Genomic DNA, 23,266 nt, shown 5'->3' with positions numbered 1-23,266 from the left:
AATGATAGTGTTTAACATGATTTTGAATGACTATCTCATCTCTGTACCCCACACATACAATTACTATATCTGTAAGGTCCCTCAGTTGAGCAGTGAATTTCAAATACAGATTCAACCACAAAGACCAGGGAGGTTAAACAATGCTCGCAAAGAAGGGCACCTATTGGTAGATGGGTAACATTTTTCAAAAGCAGACATTGAAAATCCCTTTGAGCATGGTGAAGTTATTAATGACACTTTGGATGGTGTATCAATACACCCAGTCACTACAAAGATACAGGTGTCCTTCCTAACTCATTTGCCAGAGAGGAAGGAAACCACTAAAGGATTTCGCCATGAGGCCAATGGTGACTTTAAAACAGTTAGAGTTGAATGGCTGTGATAGGAGAAACTGAGGATGGTTACTCCACAATACTAACCTAAATGAAAAGATGGAAACCTGTATAGAATAAAAATTACTCCAAAACATGCATTCTGTTTGCAATAAGGCACTTAAGTAATTTTTTTTTAAATGTGGCAAAGATATTAGCTTAATGTCCTGAAGCGTTATGTTAGGGGCAAATCCAACACAACACATCACTGAGTACCACTCTTCATATTTTCAAGCATGGTGGTGGCTGCATCACGTTATGGGTATTCTGGTCATAGGAAAATATTGTACAATCCAGGTGTGCAAAGCTCTTAGAGACGTACCCAGAAAGACTCACAACTGTAATCTCTGCCAAATGTGATTCTAACATGTATAGACTCAGGGGTGTGACTACTTATGCAAATTAGATATTTCTGTATTTCATTTTCAAAACATTTGAAAACATTTCTAAAAACATGTTTTAACTTTCTAATTATGGGGCATTGTGTGTAGATGAGTGAGAGAAAAAACATATTTAATCAATTTTGAATTCAGGCTGTAACACAACATGTAGAATAAGTAATGGGGTATGAATACTTTCTGAAGGCACTGTACATACATAAATATAAAAAAAACTTCCAAGGGTATGTTCCATACGTTTAATGGCAAAATAACTGAGGACTAAATCAAATATTTACAGCAAGTAATGTGTAAACTTAATTTCTGTACAAAGAAATATACATGCAAAAGTAAAAATAAGTAATTTAACATTCAAAAAAACGTAGTATGTATCAAATATGATGAGATTACATCCAGGTTCCCATGTTCGTCGTCCATGTCTGTACAGCTTTACACATGAATAAATAAAAGGACACAAAATGGGACTGTACAGGTTAACAAACACATTCATTGTATCACTGTGACTACTGCCTTGACATAGACATGAAACTTTGATAACCTTTTCAAGCTTAAAAGGAAATACAGCTGTTTCATCCTCCTCTCCAGATCAGTTGACTGGCACATTAAAATCAGTTTGAACTCATACAATGATTAATTTACTGAAAACAGCTAAGTCATGGTCACTCTCAGATATAGGTTAGGGTAATAGCGCCGCAACGCCCATGCACAATTGTAACGTTGGTACAATGTTGTGGGCAGTTTTTTTTCTTCTTCAAACCAAAGGCTCGGCAAAGAATGCTACCCCACGTTTCAGTTAAACCAAGATGTTGATCATTGCAACACAATGTCTAGGGAAATACATAACTTAAAAAGTCTAACAAACTTACACAGCAATCACCACTTTGTGCACAGCTTGAGAAGAGAAGTGTTTGAAATGTTAATTAGGTATGCAGTAACAACCAACCACTAAACAACGTTCTTACAACGCTAATAAATAAAGCCACTGTGAACCAATGTAAACATCTATCTCTAGGTTCAGCATGGTTTTCATAACTTAACATGGTACATTATATAAGACATTTAAAGAGGGTAAAGTACAGTTAACTTTGGTATAGTTACAGAAAATAAAACAAAAACAATGACAAACTGAAAGCATAGGTGCCAATATAGATACAAATCTTTTTTCTTATTTTACATTATTTGCGAAACCTGCATTTTAGGTTTCCAAGATATTAATACTGAACTTAATACGGAAAAGAGTAACACAATACACACATCTACTGCAGTACCAGGTACGTACATGCCTTTTTAGATTACGGGTACAACACAAGTCTTCATAAATAGTTGCATACATGTTAAAGCTGCAACATTGCACATGAGAAATTAACGCAAAATACGAGTGCAATTATAGAAGTATTTCTGGTAGTGAGGGTTTATGTCATTTGATTGGCATGAGGAGGAGCTAGTCTCCCTCAAACCTCTCTTCCATTGGCAGGACTTACTACTCAGCTAATGAAACAGCGTTTGAGACAAATTCTTCAAAATGAGAATGAAGGCAGGAACACATTATTTACAAAGTAAGGCGGATGTATCAGAAATCTAAAGAGCTTTTCCAATAGTGTTATAGCTTTTTGTTGTTTGTTTGCTTGTTTATTTCTCTGCTGAGGTCTGACTAAAATAGCATAATTGTACTAACTGTTACAGGTCCATACAATAGCAAGGCCAGAACAAACCATTTGCTGATTTATTGTAAGTTAATCAACTACAACTACAATGAGTTTGGTCTCCAACTGGTTCTAGAAGTAGTGTTCTGAAGCAACGACCCTGTGGTGGGTCGGTGGTGCTTTGTTCATATGTCACATCTAGAAGTAGTGTTCTGAAGCAACGACCCTGTGGTGGGTCGGTGGTGCTTTGTTCATATGTCACATTCATTTTTGTTTTCATTCTTTTTATTAATAACCTTTGTTTTTGAAAAGGTATATGAATAAAGACATTTCTTTGTTTCTTAACTATACATTTTCTTTACAAAAAGTAATCTCTCATTACAAAAACAATTTTATTATATTCAACCAAAAGTAACCCGATATTACAGTATCGGTTTGTAATACTATCCAAACACAAGGCTTACTCTCACTGGCTCTCGAGAAAGCTTTGTTCTCCCTGTTAGTGAAGTTTGAAATACTTTCAAATAGTTCATACTTTTGTGCAGGCATATAGCCATCATCCATACAAAGGTGGGGATGGAAGGGAAGTATTTAAATGTCTTGGGGGGAAAAATCTCAGTCAAAAATATTCAAAGCAGTCAGCAGCAGCAGGATGCTGGGTAACATAGTTCTAAGGAAGTGGCGTAGTCGGCTGAGAAAGGATGAGATCATCATTGTGACTCGGTTGTTTCTGGGTACTGTAGTCCTCTAACCTGCTCATATCTGGTTGAGGAGTCTGCTGTGAAGGAAGGTCTTGATGCTGCCCACGGGCCTAACGTCGTTCTGGTGTTTCCGCCGCTCGATGAAGGAGATGAGTCTGGAGGTGTCGATGCACCCTGGGTGCTGGTTTTGTTGCTGGTGGGAGTCCCACGGCTGCAGCCAGGGCTCCTGAAGGCATGCGGCGGCCGAAGGTCTCCGGTTCGGCTCGCCCTGTAGGAGGAGACCCACAAAGTCCCTGGCCGCCTGGCTCACACCCTGGAAGTAGTCATGGGGGAAGCTGAAGTCCAGACGACAGATGTTCAGGCATGTCTCCTCAGCGCTCTCATCCAGGAAGGGAGATGCCCCACTCAGTACCACGTATGTCACAACCCCCAGGCTCCAGAGGTCAGAGGTTAAGGATACGGGCTGGCCCAGCACCAGCTCCGGGGCTGAGAACTCTGGACTGCCCAGTAGAGGGTGGATGTAGTGGCCGCTGTTCAGCTGGACGGCGTCTCCGAAGTCTGTCAGCTTGACCACGGGCTGGGCAGAGTTCTGCTCCACTAACACGTTCTCAGGCTAAAGGGATACACACCGATACCCACGCAGATACACGCAAAGAAAGATATGATTAAGAATTTACCCATAATGGGAGTACTATCTTTGCTTAAGAACAATCAGTTAGACATCATACAGTACAAAATCACATTTAACTCCTACTCTACATGTCACAGCCTTTGTGACTCACCTTCAAGTCCAAGTGAGCTATCCTCCAGCTATGCAGGTAGTGTAAAGCTTCAAGAATGTCCCTAAGGTACAAGGCCACCTTCTCTTCAGTGAGGTTACCCCAGCTGACTATGTAGTCCAGGAGACGGCCTTGATCAGCCCTGCAGACACAAAGCACCAGAGCACGAGAGAGAGACATTAGCCCATCGATATGGTAGATGTACAAGAGGGATGATTCAAAAGCACAACACAGTGAATAAATATATACAGTAATATATTGTTCAAAAGGGTAATCAATTCTATTTCAATTCAGGAATTCTAATTACAATTTTCCTCAATAATCATAATACATACAGTGTGCAAGTCCCAAATGCTATCTATCCCTCTGTAGGATACTACTTTTGATCAGTTATAGGGAATAGGGTCCCATTTGGGGCCCATCCACAGGTTTTTCTAACGTACATCTCCAGCACTAGCACGTAGCTGGTGGCTGTCTCGAAGGTGTCCAGCAGGCCGACAAGGTGTGGGTGTTCCAGACACTGTAGTATCCTCAGTTCCTGGAGCACCTGCTCACGCCGCATCAACCGCTTGTTGACATGTTTGGCTGCCACGGCACGCTTGCTCCCACGCTGGTCACAGCGCTTAGCCACTGAGAACCTTCCCCTGCCCAGTTCTGTGACCTCTGTGTAGAAGGACTCAAAGTTGTTCTTCCAAATCACTTCACTCCCATCGTCGGAGGCCTCTGGGAAAATAGAAACATTGAATGTTACAATGCAAAAGTACTGAAGAAGTAGTGTGAATATAGAGGATATACTGTACCCCCACAGGAGTCTACAACTCAACTCAACTTAATGTAACTCAACAGTGACTAACCTGAGACTCTGAGGCTGGCGGAGGATGACACGCTGCCCACTACGTTGGTGGCAACACAGGTGTACACCCCGTCATCCTCCACAGACACACCCATGATGAGGAGAGTTGCCTCGCCCGTGTCACTGCAGAGAGAGAAGGGAAGTCACAAGGTAAGTTTCAACAATAGCAACACTTCCTTTAATTCAACCACAACAGAACATTGTCTTCCAACAGCTAAGTCATTCTAACACGTTGCAATGATCACTGCAAATCCCTCTGGAGAAGAGTATCGTAGAATGTCATCACTGGCGATGTGTACCTGTAGGTGATGCTGTAGTGTCCGTCGTTGCTCAGAGTGCTGTGGTCAGGTCCTCTCCAGGTGACCGAGGCTTTGGGTCTTCCACAGACCTTACTCCTCAGAGTGACACTCTCCCCCAGGTTACAGGTCACATCACTCAGAGGCAGCAGGAACTCTGGGGGTACTACAGAGGTGACAGACAGAGGACATGTGAGTTTGACTATGTCACATGCTAACTAGCCTTGCAATATACTAGCGTCCTGTCTATTGGGTGTACTTTCGTTTTTCCAGCTGCCTCACACTACAGAAACAGGAGACAGGCTCCAGCCCTACACACTGTTCTGGCTCGGAGGAGGATACTTACATGCAAACTACACAATCCAACATCTGAGCCACCCAATAGACAATTAAAACGTGTTTTATTGAACGCCTGGTATGTGAAAATATAGATGTGTCATTCAATTACTGTATAGTAAAGCCCAAGCAAAAGCATATAAATGTATACATACCATCATAGATGTAGTTGGGGTTTAGAAGCTGAAAGAAAAATAGGAACACAAATAAGTTTCTTCTCCAAATTAGTTTTACCACAAAGACATTAAATAATTACAACATGAATCCATTAAATGAGGTTAATGTAGAGGGGCTTTAAGTCTTACAGCCATACTGAGGTTAATGTAGAGGGGCTTTAAGTCTTACAGACATACTGAGGTTAATGTAGAGAGGCTTTAAGTCTTACAGACATACTGAGGTTAATGTAGAGGGGCTTTAAGTCTTACAGCCATACTGAGGTTAATGTAGAGAGGCTTTAAGTCTTACAGACATACTGAGGTTAATGTAGAGGGGCTTTAAGTCTTACAGCCATACTGAGGTTAATGTAGAGGGGCTTTAAGTCTTACAGCCATACTGAGGTTAATGTAGAGGGGCTTTAAGTCTTACAGCCATACTGAGGTTAATGTAGAGGGGCTTTAAGTCTTACAGCCATACTGAGGTTAATGTAGAGGGGCTTTAAGTCTTACAGCCATACTGAGGTTAATGTAGAGGGGCTTTAAGTCTTACAGCCATACTGAGGTTAATGTAGAGGGGCTTTAAGTCTTACAGCCATACTGAGGTTAATGTAGAGGGGCTTTACGTCTTACAGCCATACTGAGGTTAATGTAGAGGGGCTTTAAGTCTTACAGCCATACTGAGGTTAATGTAGAGGGGCTTTAAGTCTTACAGCCATACTGAGGTTAATGTAGAGGGGCTTTACGTCTTACAGCCATACTGAGGTTAATGTAGAGGGGCTTTAAGTCTTACAGCCATACTGAGGTTAATGTAGAGGGGCTTTAAGTCTTACAGCCATACTGAGGTTAATGTAGAGGGGCTTTAAGTCTTACAGCCATACTGAGGTTACTGTTGAGGGGCTTTAAATCTTACAGCCATACTGAGGTTACTGTTGAGGGGCTTTAAATCTTACAGACATACTGAGGTTAATGTAGAGGGGCTTTAAATCTTACAGCCATACTGAGGTTAATGTAGAGGGGCTTTAAGTCTTACAGACATACTGAGGTTAATGTAGAGAGGCTTTAAGTCTTACAGCCATACTGAGGTTACTGTTGAGGGGCTTTAAGTCTTACAGCCATACTGAGGTTAATGTAGAGGGGCTTTAAGTCTTACAGCCATACTGAGGTTAATGTAGAGGGGCTTTAAGTCTTACAGCCATACTGAGGTTAATGTAGAGGGGCTTTAAGTCTTACAGCCATACTGAGGTTAATGTAGAGGGGCTTTAAGTCTTACAGACATACTGAGGTTAATGTAGAGGGGCTTTAAGTCTTACAGCCATACTGAGGTTAATGCAGAGGGGCTTTAAGTCTTACAGCCATACTGAGGTTAATGTAGAGGGGCTTTAAGTCTTACAGCCATACTGAGGTTAATGTAGAGGGGCTTTAAGTCTTACAGCCATACTGAGGTTAATGTAGAGGGGCTTTAAGTCTTACAGCCATACTGAGGTTAATGTAGAGGGGCTTTAAGTCTTACAGCCATACTGAGGTTAATGTAGAGGGGCTTTAAGTCTTACAGACATACTGAGGTTAATGTAGAGGGGCTTTAAATCTTACAGCCATATTGAGGTTAATGTAGAGGGGCTTTAAGTCTTACAGCCATACTGAGGTTAATGTAGAGGGGCTTTAAATCTTACAGCCATACTGAGGTTAATGTAGAGGGGCTTTAAGTCTTACAGCCATACTGAGGTTAATGTAGAGGGGCTTTAAGTCTTACAGCCATACTGAGGTTAATGTAGAGGGGCTTTAAGTCTTACAGCCATACTGAGGTTAATGTAGAGGGGCTTTAAGTCTTACAGCCATACTGAGGTTAATGTAGAGGGGCTTTAAGTCTTACAGCCATACTGAGGTTAATGTAGAGGGGCTTTAAGTCTTACAGCCATACTGAGGTTAATGTAGAGGGGCTTTAAGTCTTACAGCCATACTGAGGTTAATGTAGAGGGGCTTTAAGTCTTACAGCCATACTCAGGTTAATGTAGAGGGGCTTTAAATCTTACAGCCATATTGAGGTTAATGCAGAGGGGCTTTTAGTCTTACAGCCATACAGGTGATTATCAAATCAACTCTACCTTTACAGAAACTTTATTAGTCAGACAGTCTTGAGACTTGCGGTAGCCGTTTTCCATCTTATTTTCCTTCCTGGTCTCCTTTTCTCTCTTCTCAGACTTTCTCCTGATGCGGAGTGCTGTGTGCCACGAGGATGACTTCCTGCTCCAGACAAGAGAACGAGAAAGAAAGGGGAAAAGAGAGAGAAAGAAAAAGGAAGAAAATAAGAGAAAAGTTTAACTTGTGATTTCTACATCTTTGTCTACTGTTTCACTTTTATGATGGCAGAGCTCATGATGTGAACATGGAATTGTCTTTGGGATGATAAAGCTTTTCATTCAGTCATTCAGGTTGGTACATGGAGTAGCAGCAGTGTCTGTCTCTTACTTGATGGTTCCTTCGGGGAGGTCGGGGATGATGGTGGAGGTGTGACCCAGTACGTAGCCGGGGATCCAGCCCTCTGCGGCAGGGCCCTGCTCGATGGCAGCCCGGAACACCAGGAACATGTTCTGCTGATTAGAGGCCAGCATCTGGACCACCTCGCCCTGGGAAACACTGATCTCATCCTCCTTCAGGGCCACGTAGTCCTGGGTCACCAGCATGGTGCTGATGCTGCTGCTGCTACTGCTTTCACTCTGGAGGAGGGGGAGGCAGGGGAGGATGGGAGGCAATGGAGTCAGTAAGGGTTTATAGGTAGGGTTACACAAAGAGAGAGGCATAGAGAGAGAGAGAGAGAGAGAGAGAGAGAGAGAGGACAGACAGACAGATAAATGCACACACACACAAACTGACTCTAAAAGACTAAAGAAATTCAAATGTTATTGATTTGATGGCACATGAGCATCATGTTGTTCATCTGTTTATATGCTTAGAGCTCATGCACAAAGAAGGACTCATTTCAAAGCATTCATTACAAAAGGTTCAGAATGTAGAGTGAGGAAAGTCATACTGTAGCAACTAACATCTGGTTCCTACATGTCTCATAACTAGACCTTCTCATTTGTAGAAGCGAAGACAAGGTATCCAGAAGTCAGAGAGACAGAGGAGAGTTAACATGGAGTGGGTGTCTCTCAAAGACAGTGAGAGTAGAGAGGAAACAGTCCGTTTCAGAAGAGACAGAGCCTGAAATAAAGTTTGAAGTGAGGCCAAATGCATTTGGTGTGAGTCAAATGTATTCAGCAGCAAGGCAAGGAGAGAACGGGAACAAGGATGTGTCATCAGTCCCACAGGACCAAGGCATAAAGGAAGCAGCATGGTCAGAGCAAGAGCTAAGAGAAAACAGGAGAGACGGCAAACGTTTCTTTTTACATCAGAGCCCCTCTTCTTGCAGGCAGGTGAAGTCGAAGTCAAATACCAATCTTCCATTATATCAGCATTCATTTGCATTTAACCCATAAATACCTTGATGTATTTTTTTAGATCCGACCACAATAGGCTGAAGCAAAGGGACAGCAAAAATTCAGGTCATGTCTAGAAAATGTTAGAGCCAAGACAGAGCTGGGTGTGTGAAGTTAGGGAAGCAGAGGCAGAGAGTCATACTGGAAACACTTACCAAGGGAGAGGAGAGGACACCAACATACAGTACAGCAAGCTGAGTTACTGTAGCAGTTAGCTGCTCTACCAGCCAAAAACACACTGTTAGTAGAGTCTGAAAGACAGCAGGAAGGAAAACTCACACCATAGGCAAGTTAGTGTACTTAGATAGTTTAGTATGCACTTGTGGTTAAGATGACCCAGGAGAACTTCTGGTCAGCCAGTAAGGTTAGTAGGGACTAAGCCGGACAGAAGCCTGGGACTCGAGTAGGGCTCTTACCCCGTTACTCTGCATGGACTGTACGGACTGCTCACTGGTGGAGGAGCATGTGCTCATGCGGTCTATATCCTTGCTGTGGGTGGAGTGGTGGTGGCTGTGGCTCTCCCTGTGGCCCAGGGTCGAGTCTCCACTATCACTGTGGTAGGAGAAGGAGCCAGGCCGGCTAGCTGGGGAGGCTGGGACCGCGGCGGACCAGAAAAAGGAGCCTTTCTGGGCTGGGCTGCCCGGGATGAATTCCTCCTTTATGGGGCAGGTCAGTGGAGAGACTGTCCCTACCCGAGGCTTGGCAAGATTCAGAGGGGCCATAGCCAGCCGTGGGATGGGGATCTGAGGGTCCTCCCCAGGGTAGCTCTCCTTGAAGCTGCCCTCAGCAACGCCCAAGGACTTGCCATTGCTGTTGCTGCTGGTTCTGCTGCGGGGCCGGGGACCATCCAGCACTCGCATCTTGGGGACATCTTGGGGCCCCAGGTCCCCCTCTGCATGGTCAGGAGGACAGGGGGTCTGGGAGGAGGAGGAGGGGGGTTGTCGGGACCACGTACCTGCTGTTCTGTCCGGTCCGTCAGACCCCGGGGGGTGGTGGTGGTGGACAGGCTGTGGGATACGGGAGGAGGGCTGGGGGATGCGCGAGGGCCGGCGACTCTGGGGGCCACACAGAGAGTTACTCCCAGGGCCCACTACAGAGCTGCTGCAGCCACCTCCTGCCAGGCCACTGCTACTGCTGGGGGCCCCCAGGCCTGCTCCGCTTGCCCCCACGTGGTTCCTCTGGTACTCGATAGGGGATGTCAGTGCTGGGGGACACAAAGAGAGAGACAGACAGAGAGAAAGAGATAGAGAGAGAGACAGACAGACAGACAGACAGACAGACAGACAGACAGACAGACAGACAGAGAAAGAGAGAGACAGAGAAAGAGATAGAAACAGAGAGAAAGAGTCACCTCAGTGGTATGAGTACACACTGTCTAGCTATGAAACAAAAAGATAAAAAAAATATTTGCATTTTGCATTCCAGTACATCATGCTATAGTCCATTTAATTGTGTGTTCTAAACACTTATTTTCTCAGAACGTTGAAACATTCTATGGAGTGGATGACTACACAGGGAGACAGATGAAACATTGTAATCATATGGTATGATTATGCTGCCACCTGGGAGAAGCTAGCATAATATCACTACACAGTTACACAGATGAACCGTGATGTGTCATTTTTTACCATTGAGAAAGTTGCGTTGGCTCTCCAGGATCTGGGTGATCTGGTGGACCCACATCTGGCTGACTCCAGGATTGGCTGAGTGCATCACGTAGGTCTCCACACCGCCACTGGATGACCGGGAGGTCATGGTGAACTTACAGGGGTCGTCTGTGCTCTCCTCCAGGCCCAGCCAGCTCACCTGGACACACACACAAGATACAGGGGAGAGGGGATGTGAGTGTTTTCAGAATCAGACAACTATTCAAATGACTTTGGCTCTTAGGGCAATTCCTATCCCAGCAATGTCCAGCCCCCAAACAATACATCCACTGTAATATGATCTAAGTGGATTGATTAGGTGAGATGATCACGATCGATGCTCCATACCTTGACGCTGTTCTTGAAGAGGTATCCCGGCTGGGAGTAGCCTTTCTTCTTGTCCAGGGGCTCGCTGAAGATGACGATCTGTTCGAAGAGGAAGACCCTCCTCTCCTTCATCCTTGTGAGTAGCCCTCCGTCCTGATCTGATACCATGAAGGTATCCTGGAGCAGTAGTCTGCCTTGGGCCACAATCTTGCCCTGCATGGGGGAATACCAATGTATTGCCTGTCTGGTTAAACAAACGTTTAAGGCCCAATGCAGCTGTTTTAAATCCATATCAAAATATTTCTGGGTAACAAGTAAGTACCTTGCTGTAATAGATCTCCATTCAAAAGGGCAAACGTAGCTTTTAGCAAAACACTATTTCTCAAGCAAGAATTTTGCCAGGAGTGGGAGTAATCTAAGTGGGGAGGGGAAAACTGGAAAGTAGCTGTTATTGGCAGAGAGGTTTGTAACTCTTTGTTGTTGGTCGATTAACCAATTTACACATGGTGATCGCCGCGGGACCCGGACAGGAGGGCGACTCTGGCGGCTCCGGACAGGAGGGCGACTCTGGCGGCCCCGGACAGGAGGGCGACTCTGGCGGCCCCGGACAGGAGGGCGACTCTGGCGGCCCCGGACAGGAGGGCGACTCTGGCGGCCCCGGACAGGAGGGCGACTCTGGCGGCTCCGGACAGGAGGGCGACTCTGGCGGCCCCGGACAGGAGGGCGACTCTGGCGGCTCCGGACAGGAGGGCGACTCTGGCGGCTCCGGACAGGAGGGCGTCGCTGGAGGCTCCGGACTAGAGGGCGTCGCTGGAGGCTCTGGACTAGAGGGCGACGCTGAAGGCCTCGTGCCATAACTCCTCACTGGAGGTTTCGTGCCATGGATCCTCACTGGAGGCTTCGTGCCATGTATCCTCACTGGAGGCTTCGTGCCATGGATCATCACTGGAGGCTTCGTGCCATGGATCATCACTGGAGGCTTCGTGCCATGGATCATCACTGGAGGCTTCGTGCCATGGATCATCACTGGAGGCTTCGTGCCATGGATCACAGGAGGCTTCGTGCCATGGATCACAGGAGGCTTCGTGCCATGGATCATCACAGGAGGCTTCGTGCCATGGATCATCACAGGAGGCTTTGTGCCATGGATCATCACAGGAGGCTTCTTGCCATGTATCATCACAGGAGGCTTCGTGCCATGGATCATCACAGGAGGCTTCTTGCCATGGATCATCACTGGAGGCTTCTTGCCATGTATCATCACTGGAGGCGTCGTGCCATGGATCATCACAGGAGGCTTCGTGCCATGGATCATCACTGGAGGCTTCGTGCCATGGATCATCACTGGAGGCTTCGTGCCATGGATCAACACTGGAGGCTTCGTGCCATGGATCATCACTGGAGGCTTCTTGCCATGGATCATCACTGGAATGCAGAGACACACAGGAGGCCTGGCTCTGGGAGAAGGCACAGGACTCACCAGGCCGGGGAGACATTAGGGCTTAGCACAGGCACCGGATGCACTGGACCGTGGAGGCGTACTGGCGGTCTCGAGCGCAGAGCTAGCACAACTCTTCCTGGCTGGATCCCCCCTGAAGCCCGGCAAGTGCGGGGAGTTGGAACAGGCCACACTGGGCTGTGCTGGCGAACCGGGGACACCATGCGTAGGGCTGGTGCAGTATACCCCGGGCCGAGGAGACGCACTGGAGACCAGATGCGCTGAGCCGGCATCATCCCTCCTGGCTTGATGCCCACTCTAGCCCGGCCGATGCGAGGAGCTGGGATATAGCGCACCGGGCTAAGAACGCGTACTGGAGACACCGTGCGCTCCACTGCATAACACGGTGCCTGACCAGTACGACGCCCGCCACGGTAAGCACGGGGAGTTGGCTCAGGTCTCCAACCTGGCTCAGCCAATCTCACTGTGTGCCCCCCCCCCCAAAAAAAATTTTTTTGGGCTGCCTATCGGGCTTCCTTGCCAGCCGTGTTCCAGTGTAATCCTTGGCCCCTCTCCTAGCTTCCTCCTCAGGATGGCGATTTTCACTCCTCTGTCCCCAGGGTCCCTTGCCTTCCAGGATTTCCTCCCATGTCCAACTCTCCAGGTAACCACGCTGCTTGGTCCTCTTTTGGTGGGTAGTTCTGTCACGGCCGTTTAAAGGAGTGGACCAAGGCGCAGCGTGATTAGAATCCATTCTTCTATTTATTAAACGAAGAACACTTAACAAACTCACAAAAACAAGAAACCGAAACGTGACGCCAACGTAGTGCTCACAGGCAACTAAACAAGGACAACGACCCACAAAACCAACCTGGAAAATGGCAACCTAAATAGGCTCCCCAATCAGAGACAACGATAAACAGCTGTCTCTGATTGGGAACCCATCCAGGCCACCATCAACCTACATACCCCTAGACAATACAAAAACTAAACAAACCACCCCTTGTCACACCCTGACCTAACCAAATAATAAAGAAAGCAAATATAACTAAAGTCAGGGCGTGACTGAAATCAAATTTGTTCACACTTTTACAGTGTCAGTTTAATATAAAAAACAGGAAAAAAGAATTTTGACTGTGCTGGGCCTTTAAATAAAATGCATACAAATAAAAGGAGAGAGGACAGAGGACAGCCTCAGACTCATTCTTAGCCACTCAGGTGAAATATGCATATTATATGCATGCTATTATCATATAATACAACGAGTGAAAATAGAGAGAGACAGCAAACCCAAGCCCTTCTCCCATGTATCATATGATCCTTATCGGCTGAAATCATATTCAAGTAAGCTATTTTGGAGAATTTGTGACCTTCTAAACTGAGCCAGATCGAACTGAAAGACTACATTCTCTATTCCCCGAAGAAGACAGAGCCTGTGAGTCTTACGTCGAAGCCTTGGAGACGCCCAACGTTCATCATGTCGTTGCATCTTTTGGGCACAACACACATGACCTCCACCGCTTTCTGGGAGAAACAGAGAAGATAGAAAACACAATTTTAGAGGGAAAGAAAACATAATCACAGCTTTATAACAAGTATAACTTTCAGGTAAAAACAAAATCAGAGCAATATTAATGCTTGTCCATGTTATTAGGGGTGGAAGGCCATCAAATCAAACCCAGATTGTAGTTCTTACCTCCAGCTCTGTAGTATCTACTGCAGCCTTTTTGGAGAACTTAAGTAAATCCTTCAGTAGGAGCTGGTACTTCATGATGCGCTGCACAGGCTTAATGAGAAGATCAGTGATCTGGAGTCTGTGGCCCAGACGCTGCTTGAGCTCCTAAAATACACAGGGAGCCATTAGATTTATTTGCACACAGTAAAAACAAAGGACTGCGTAAAAATATAACACAAGGTATGAGAACAGGAAACAATGAGGCTCTTATGATGAAATAGGTGCTCCGTTCGAGAGACTGGAATAAACCCACTTGTGGGGCATGTGTGGGGTGGAGGGAGTGTGTGTATTCTTACCTCAAAGTAAGTGTCTATGTACTCAGACACGATGTGCTCCGATTTGGGCTTGTTCTGACAGTACACGATGTACATGTGTAACCGTCGCTCCTAGCAGGAAAACAAGGGGGGAAAAACAAGGGAAATGGTGAGGAAGTGGTATTATGGTCCTTGGTATCTGGAATCTTTGGGATGTCCATACCCCATTTCATTTTAAATGAGGGATTATGGTTAAGGTTGGGGGTTAATGTTAGGGTTGAGCACTAATCTTGATGCACCGCGACATCCACTACTGATGGTATATTTTGGCCAATGAAAATCATCAAATCTCTCTTACTTGTTTGACGAACAGGGGAGCCAGCCTATCAGGATCCTCCAGGCACTTCTCTAGCTCTCCTAGGAAGAAGCTGTGGCCAATGAGCGAAGAGTATGAGAAATATTAGTGTGATAAATATACTAATATAAAAGTCAAACTAATAATAACGCTAGTACTGTAGGTAGGTACTATTCTCGTCTTACTCTCTATGCCAGTCGTATATCTGGTGGATATTCCCAAACACTATCTTGTCTTTTCCCCTCATGTCGTCTGGCACGCCGTCCTCCTTCATTTTGCTGATGTAGCCCTGAAGGGGAGATAAGACATTCAGGTGACCACAGGACTAGACACAATGCCAAATTCAGCCAATACTATTCCAATGCCCTATCCACAAACAACCTCTGTCCCTTAGGGCACTTGTGGTGATCTGATATGATAGGTATATGCACTAAATGTATGTTTAGAGGGCAAGGTGGAGCTGTTACCATATTGATTTTACCTATACGGTTCATTTCGATTTATATGGAGAGTCTAGGGGTCATAAGGATTAGGGATTGTTTTGTGGACGGGACCTAGCACTTTGACCAAGTCTAGAACGTGAACAGAGTGTGATGGAGAGGAGTGAGTCATTGATTATGGACCTACAGTAAAGTAAGAAAGAACATGTTCTCACCTCCACCACTGAACCCAGGTCTCTCACATAGTCCCTCTCTGTCTCCACCAGCTCCAGTAACACATAGCTGTAGGGGAGAGAGGTGTAAGTAAACAATGAGAGGATTGTTTAGCTAGACCACCACAGGACAGTTTAATCTGATGGCTCAAGGCACATTGTAGGCTTTGAGACCCTAGAAATAGAATGACTAGAAAAGGACCATCATTACGGCCTCATTGGCTTGAATGAGGACGCCCCTTCTAGTCATTCTATTTCTACATATGAGACGTTGAGGAGTGAAACTGAACTCACTGGCGTCTTTTGAGGAAACCCGACTTGCGCTCATCCATCTCATCGATGGGGGAGGAGGAGGACAGGAGGGAGTTGTCGGAGGGGTTGAGGGAGGGGCTGCTGCTGTCCCCATGTTCCACAGAGAGAGAGCTGGGACGGTCCTCCAGGGACTGAGAGAGAGAGAGAGCGAGAGAGAGAGAGAGAGAGCGAGAGAGAACTTACTGTATATTCATTGTGAACATGCAGTGAGTAAGCTGAGCTTCTCCATACAATCACTGTGCTAGCAGAGAGAGCAGTGGTGTTGCTGCTATGAGGGTGTGACAAAGTATGGCAGCATTAAAGTGCTGTGCCAGGTCTTATGAAGAGAAGGAGTCAGTTGGTGTGGTGACTCAAATGGTTCACAGATGACTGGTGGGCCATGGCACCGTCACACGTCACATCCACCCTGGCACCAGACTGGTCTGAGCTGAGCTGGCAGTGTGTGTGTGTGTGTGTGTGTGTGTGTGTGTGAGTGTGCGTAACTGACAGCAGTGTGGTAGACTGATGGATGGCTGGGTCTTACCATCTTACTCTTGACTAGCTCCTCGATGGCACTGACCAGCTCAGCCGCACTGGGTGTCTCTGAACTACTGGGTCGGCCCGATAGACGAGAGGCCGCCTGGAAGGGAGGGAGAGAGACAGAGTCAGACAGAGACAGAGACAGACAGAGAGAGACAGAGAAAGGAGAGCGAGCGTGAGAGAGACAGAGAATGTAGAGAGCGTGAGAGCGAGAGCGAAATTAGAGACCGCGAGAGAGTGTTAGAGAAAGAGCGAGAAATTAGAGCGTGAGAGCAAGAAAGAGAGGTGTGTGGTTTAATGTTCAAATCAAATCAAATGTTATTTGTCACATGCACCAAATACAACAGGTGTACACCTTACAGTGAAATGCTTACTTTACAAGCCCTTAACCAACAAAACACTTATTTTTCTTACAACTGTAAAGTAAAAAATGGATAAGTTAAAAAAAAAAATATATATATATATATATATATATATATATAATATATATATATACAGTTGAAGTCGGAAGTTTGCATACACCTTAGCCAAATACATTTAAACTCAGTTTTTCACAATTCCTGACATTTAATCAGAGTAAAAATTCCCTGTCTTCGGTCAGTTAGGATCACCACTTAATTGTAAGAATGTGAAATGTCAGAATAATAGTAGAGAGAATGATTTATTTCAGCTTTTATTTCTTTCATCACATTCACAGTGGGTCAGAAGTTTACATACACTCAATTAGTATTTGGTAGCATTGCCTTAAATTGTTTAACTTGGGTCAAACATTTTGGGTAGCCTTCCACAAGCTTCCCACAATAAGTTGGGTGGATTTTGGCCCTTTCCTCCTGACAGAGCTGGTGTAACTGAGTCAGGTTTGTATTCCTCATTGCTCGCACACGCTTTTTCAGTTCTGCTCACACATTTTCTATAGAATTGAGGTCAGGGCTTTGTGATGGCCACTCCAATACCTTGACTTTGTTGTCCTTAAGCCATTTTGCCACAACTTTGGAAGTATGCTTGGGGTCATTATCCATTTGGAAGACCCATTTGCGACCAAGCTTTAACTTCCTGACTGATGTCTTGAGATGTTGCTTCAATTTATCCACATAATTTTCCTCCTCATGATGCCATCTATTTTGTGAAGTGCACCAGTCCCTCCTGCAGCAAAGCACCCCTACAACATGATGCTGCCACCCCAGTGCCTCACGGTTGGGATGGTGTTCTTCGGCTTGCAAGCCTCCCCCTTTTTACTCCAAACATAACGATGGTCATTATGGCCAAACAGTTCTAGTTTTGTTTCATTAGACCACAGGACATTACTCCAAAAAGTATGATCTTTGTCCCCATGTGCAGTTGCAAAACGTAGTCTGGCTTTTTTATGGCGGTTTTGGAGCAGCGGCTTCTTCCTTGCTGAGCTGCCTTTCAGGTTATGTCGATATAGCACTCGTTTTTACTGTGGATATAGATACTGTTGTACCTGTTTCCTCCAGAATCTAAACAAGGTCCTTTGCTGTTGTTCTGGGATTGATTTGCACTTTTCGCACCAAAGTACGTTCATCCCTAGGAGACAGAACACATCTCCTTCCTGAGCGGTATGACGGCTGCGTGGTCCCATGGTGTTTATACTTGCGTACTATTGTTGTACAGATGAACATGGTACCTTCAGGCATTTGGAAATTGCGCCCAAGGATGAACCTGACTTGTGGAGGTCTACAAAAAAATATTCTGAGGTCTTGGCTGATTTCTTTTGATTTTCCCATGATGTCAAGCAAAGAGGCACTGTGTTTTAAGGTAGGCCTTGAAATACAACCACAGGTACACCTCCAATTGACTCAAATGATGTCAATTAGCCTATCAGAAGCTTCTAAAGCCATGATATCATTTTCTGGAATTTTCCAAGCTGTTTAAAGGCACAGTCAACTTAGTGTATGTAAACTTCTGACCCACTGGAATTGTGATACAGTGAATTATAAGTGAAATAATCTGTCTGTAAACAATTGTTGGAAAAATTACTTGTGTCTTGCACAAAGTAGATGTCCTAATCGACTTTCCAAAACTAGTTTGTTAACAAGAAATTTGTGGAGTGGTTGAAAAACAAGTTTTAATGACTCCAACCTAAGTGTGTGTAAACTTCAACTGTATATAAAAAATATATATGTTTACACTACATTTGATTAATATTTTCTGGAAAGTATTTGTCACTGTATTAAAGATGTTTCTACATATTACAGCACATGATGACATCACCGCATCATACATTAATTTCTTAGAGAAGCTCACCATTGACGTTTTTTGACACCGCCCGACATTCCAAATGTCCCCAAAAGGAATGGGTATGGTCTCCCTAATCAGGGCCAAATAGGGGCCTAGTGGGGCCAGGCTAGCATGGAGGATACAGGGGACGAGGCGGGGGTTGGGGTTGGTTGGAGCAAGGTTCTGAGCACTGGCACCACAGTGGAGCACATGACTGAACAATGTATATGTGCTGTTAAATACTCCATTACAACAGGGGTAACCCGGGCAACAGGCCAGTCACAAGCACAGCTAGTCTGGCTAAACAATAGCAACAGGCTAAACAAGGCCAGGTTTTTAAAGGGGTAGTCAGTCAGTTCTAGTCAAACTTCACTAACTACAGCAAATGGAGTATTCGTCACATCCGCAACATTAGTCCTTGAAAAACATAGGGCAGCGAGGATGAGGAGATAGCATGACTGAGGATAGATGGCTGGGAAGTAAAATAAAGACTGGGCTGGTTGGTTGGTTGGGGGAGTGTGACTAGAGCATAGGCAGTTACATGGAGAGGTACGGGAACTGAGACAAAACAGAGGCAGGACACAAATCAACATAAAGCTATGGTAAAGTTACAGCAAAGTTAAGAAAGAAGAGAAAACAGTGATATTAGTGTCAAAGAAACGCCCATCGCTCTAGTTACAATAACTATTCTGTGATGATGAGTGAATGAAGCTAAACTGCATAGGTATAAGATATCTACCTTTTCAGACAACCTGGTCTAAAATAAATACATTCATTGATTTACCAATGTCTCTTTTTATTTTCCAAAAGATTTTACAGGAAAGATGATTGTCCCCGCTTTGATATTCTCCAACTAAACCTCATGGAGGCCTGTTAAGTGTGTGTGAGTGTATGTGTCTCACCTTGTCGTCCTGAGAGTCAGCCTGCAGCAGGCTGTGTTGTTGGATGGCCATTGGGGGAGGCAGGGGTACAGCATCAGCCCCCTCCTCTCCCTCCTCCTCCCCACAGCTCTGCATCCCAGAGGAGGAGGACTTGGACAGAGTCCCACTGCTCAGCCCCTCGTTCCTCATCCTCTGTAGAGGGACAACGACAACAGAGCTTACAACTACATAGAACACAATCGGCTCAAAATAAAGGAGAGAAGGAAATTAGGGAGATATTTAATGTTGAACAGATCATGTAAAAGAGAAAGAAAGGAAGTGATATATGAGTGATAGGGGTGACCAATCGAACGGACCTCCTCGATGGTCTCGTCCTGTGGCGTGGCGGCGTTGTCGTCTGAGTCTTTCTGGGAGCCGACGGAGTCTGCGTTCTTGCTCCGTCCGTCGCGGTTCTTCTTGTGCTTGTGGGCCAGCTTCTTGACGTGTCCGTCGGCCTTGCCGCTGCTCAGGCGCCTCACTGGGCTGGTCAGCCACTTCCTCAGCGTGTTGCCCGGTCGCTTGGGCCCCGGGGAGCTGTGGAAGCCCAGGGTGTGGCTGGCGCCAGGCTGGATGGCATCGTTACTGGACACAGACAGGGTGTCTGCAGGGGGAGAGACATGGAGAGAGAGAGAAAGAGAAGGAGAGAGAGAGAGAGAGAGAGAGAGAGAGAGAGAGAGAGAGAGAGAGAGAGATAGCGAGGTCAGTCACAGTGCATAGTATCTTGGGAATGGGTCTGAATTCAGCTATGAGGGTACCAATGAGATTAGATGCACTTTTGCAAGGTACTTCATTACCTAGGAGGCATAATTCTTTATGTATCTATACTCAGACATTCCATTTTAGTACATGTTGGTTAGAATGGAGCATCGCATCCTAACATTGCGTGTCCACCCTCTGCATTGAAGCGTCTATCGATAGACGTTCCTCCTTTGAAAGTGAACTGGATGAACCTCATTTTAAAAACCATGGAATACACAACATTATATAAAAGTTGCATAAGCGATTCTCTGTGTGTGTGTGTGTGTGTGTGTGTGTGTGTGTGTGTGTGTGTGTGTGTGTGTGTGTGTGTGTATCTACTTTATGCCCACCACCTCCCTCTTCTGTGGTTCTATCTCCCCTGAGAGGTGTGGGAGAGGACTTGGCTGAGGCTGTGGGTTTAAATGTGGTGCAGTGTGGGGTGCTTCTGCTGATGTAAACTGAGGGATGCTACTCAGGGTGGATAGATTGCCCAGGTCCCGGCTTCATAGAAATGTTGTATCCTTCAAAAACAGAACTTTTGATGAATCGACGGATACATTCTCCATGTGTTTCTTCTGTCTCTGTGTGGCCGGGTTCTTAGCCCACTGACAGCAGTAGAGTAAAGTGTCCAGTGAGGTGACCTCTGTGTTCTCAGCGGTTGGTTCTGTCTCTCAGTGAACTGAACTCTGTGTGACCAGATCCTCCTACTGATCTGATCTAACCACAACAGCTTCTGACAGGTCATGATGACCATCCTGGAAGGGTCAGGGTTCCCCAACAGTGCACCCACTCGCTCAGTAAAAATAACATGTACCTACAGTATGCTGCCATGAGAAAAGACAACAGGCCTTTAAGAATCTTAGAACTTCTAACACTGAGAAACAAATCAATTCAAAACAACAACATATGAGCTGAGAAATCTCTAACAATCCTATACAAATCTGAGTGGGATAGAAGGTGATGGCTCTGAATTGACCCCATGATTATCATGTACTGATCGGGCCTTTGGCATGGACTGATCACACACGCATTATTAACAGGGTGCTGCTGCACTAGTGCATCGTGGGTCATAGTGGGTCTTAGCAAGGAGAGAGGAGTGTGTGACTTTACTTTTTCATTTGTACAGTGAGACTCGGGCCAAAAGGAGGATACACCCATGGCCATGTCGAAAGGGTTTCTCTTAGCAGCCAAGAGCAATCTCAGGAGATGTTCTCAAGCCAGGCCATGGATGATTTCATGAAGTTTCTACAGCTGTTTTCCTAAAACCACAGCACAGTAAATTACTTCCATACTGTTTCAAAATGTTGCGCAAACAAGTCAGGCTGAATGGTGCGCCAGATGAAAGACAGTGTATGAATAGAGTTAATAACCTTCCCTTCAGTTCCAGATGTATTTGATACTATGTTGGACTATGTTGTTTTAAGAATAAACAGTTTTAGTTTACAATCGTTTTGATGTGCATGCAAGGGTGCCATTTTCACAAAATTATTCAAGGTGTCATTTGACTGCTTTATGATGTCACAATAGGTCTGCTGAGATGGTCTGGGGCTGCATTTCATTGGCTCAGGCTTTGATACTCAGGCAGGGTTGGATTGTGACATCATGACAGTCTAACGATGTCAAATGGCACTCAAATGATGTCACAAGGGGACTGCTGAGGGTGATCTGAGGCTGCCACTGGCCCAGGCCTTCATTCGTTCCTCAGACACAGTTGCATCAGACTGACACATCTCTAGACCTACAAAGAGTCCAGGAGCAAATAAGCCCAGGAGCCTTTTGGGGCTACTTCATCCTCACGTTTAGCCTTACTTCTTCTCAAGATGGTGTGCATTGACATTGGCGTGCAGCACTGCAAACTCCCAACCTGGTCCAGAGTTGGCATGGATATGACACCAGACGAGTTGAGACATGTGGTGGACAGAAGGGAGGAGTACAAGACCTCCATCCTGGACTCCATAACCATGCCTGACGTGGACTGCACCATCCTGGCCCTCGGGGGGGTAATTCTGGTCATCTGCCTGGTTTGCCTGTGGCTCAGCAGGAGGAAGTGGACAAGGCAAGGCCAAGGGAAAGGAGGTCTGCTCCAGTGCCAGGCTAAAGGGGACAGCAACAAGGCTGTTCTGATGATGGAGCTTCAGGAGAAGGTTCTGCTGAGGATGGAGGGCATGGAGCAGCGCCTCGACGCCATGGAGGACTTCATCAGGTCAGTCTCAACTCTAAGCCTAAATGAAAGGGTGCTTGGAACCGAAAATAGATCACGTCAACTATAGATAAGGGCCAGAACTCACTTCCATATAAGATGAAATTGAAGGTTAAAATGTTCATCTCATAGCAACATGTATTAATAGACCACACTGATTGGTACGTTTTGTCTTGTGCCTTCCTTAGCTGCATGGGGAAGAAGAGGACCATGGAGAAGACAATGTACGGCAAGCAGGAGGCTGCTGGTGACAAGAGCAAAAGGGATGCCCTGCGCTTCTCTGACTGCTCTGACAACTCCAACTAATGTCTCAATACCTCAAGACCTGTTTATGGACACTGTGCATTTCTTTAAAAATACATTCAACTGATTTGAAAATAAAAGATTGAAAAATAAGTAACTCTTCCTCTCCTCTTTTCACTCTGTGGGGAATAGCGTTGTATGTAGTTACAGTATATTCTGATAGACACTTCACATGTGGGTCTTTCGTGACAGTGAACATGTGTGTCACAGGGTGGGGTGGATGGTGGGTTTTGAGGGGGATCACAATCCTTAGTTAAAATGGCTTCAGGAGACCTATATATTGTAGTGTAATATCCTGCGGATATAAAGCATGTGTTCGCTCTACTCTCGGTCTAACCCAGCTGTGGGAGTCCGAGCCAGTGAGCCTGAGAAGATGAGGTGTTCACACAGCCCTGTACTTTTCTAAAATGGTGTTCTGTGTCTGCAGGGGAGAACCGAGGGCTTTCAAGAGACTTGTAAATAACTCATAGCAGCATACCATGAAAACCTGACTCCATTTATCAAATGTGTTGCAATATTACTGACATAAAGGAAGGTGCCATTACGGGCTGTTTCAGTCATGCTTCAGGGTCCTATCGACCAAGTGGAGCAGTAGAAGGCCTGCAGGACCATGTGTTACAG

General features: G+C 45.6%; 1 protein-coding gene across 6 annotated transcripts in view; it reads right to left on the bottom strand.

The window, feature by feature from the left end:
- Positions 1-994: 994 nt before the first annotated feature.
- LOC129857579 (triple functional domain protein-like) overlaps positions 995-23,266 on the bottom strand; it is a 137,625-nt gene continuing 115,353 nt past the window's right edge. For 3 of the 6 annotated variants that reach the window (XM_055925986.1, XM_055925987.1, XM_055925989.1), the window contains 21 exons: positions 19,722-20,005; positions 19,387-19,557; positions 16,251-16,346; positions 15,710-15,858; positions 15,419-15,485; positions 14,949-15,052; positions 14,767-14,836; positions 14,451-14,540; positions 14,116-14,259; positions 13,866-13,943; positions 11,003-11,194; positions 10,637-10,814; positions 9,425-10,212; positions 7,999-8,246; positions 7,635-7,776; positions 5,533-5,560; positions 5,045-5,207; positions 4,747-4,868; positions 4,336-4,615; positions 3,896-4,034; positions 995-3,726 (listed from right to left, as the gene is read on the bottom strand). In XM_055925986.1, coding sequence (XP_055781961.1) covers positions 3,169-3,726; positions 3,896-4,034; positions 4,336-4,615; positions 4,747-4,868; positions 5,045-5,207; positions 5,533-5,560; positions 7,635-7,776; positions 7,999-8,246; positions 9,425-10,212; positions 10,637-10,814; positions 11,003-11,194; positions 13,866-13,943; positions 14,116-14,259; positions 14,451-14,540; positions 14,767-14,836; positions 14,949-15,052; positions 15,419-15,485; positions 15,710-15,858; positions 16,251-16,346; positions 19,387-19,557; positions 19,722-20,005 — 4,091 coding nt within the window. In that variant the 3' untranslated portion in view covers positions 995-3,168. Of the gene's footprint in view, positions 3,727-3,895; positions 4,035-4,335; positions 4,616-4,746; positions 4,869-5,044; positions 5,208-5,532; positions 5,561-7,634; positions 7,777-7,998; positions 8,247-9,424; positions 10,213-10,636; positions 10,815-11,002; positions 11,195-13,865; positions 13,944-14,115; positions 14,260-14,450; positions 14,541-14,766; positions 14,837-14,948; positions 15,053-15,418; positions 15,486-15,709; positions 15,859-16,250; positions 16,347-16,723; positions 19,082-19,386; positions 19,558-19,721; positions 20,006-23,266 lie in introns of those variants that run through there. The other 3 variants (XM_055925988.1, XM_055925990.1, XM_055925991.1) reach the window with 3 other exon arrangements.

The sequence above is a fragment of the Salvelinus fontinalis genome, chromosome 6 (assembly GCF_029448725.1).
Source record: "Salvelinus fontinalis isolate EN_2023a chromosome 6, ASM2944872v1, whole genome shotgun sequence".
Taxonomy (NCBI): Eukaryota; Metazoa; Chordata; class Actinopteri; order Salmoniformes; family Salmonidae; genus Salvelinus; species Salvelinus fontinalis.
This window is presented reverse-complemented; position numbering and strand designations above follow the sequence as displayed.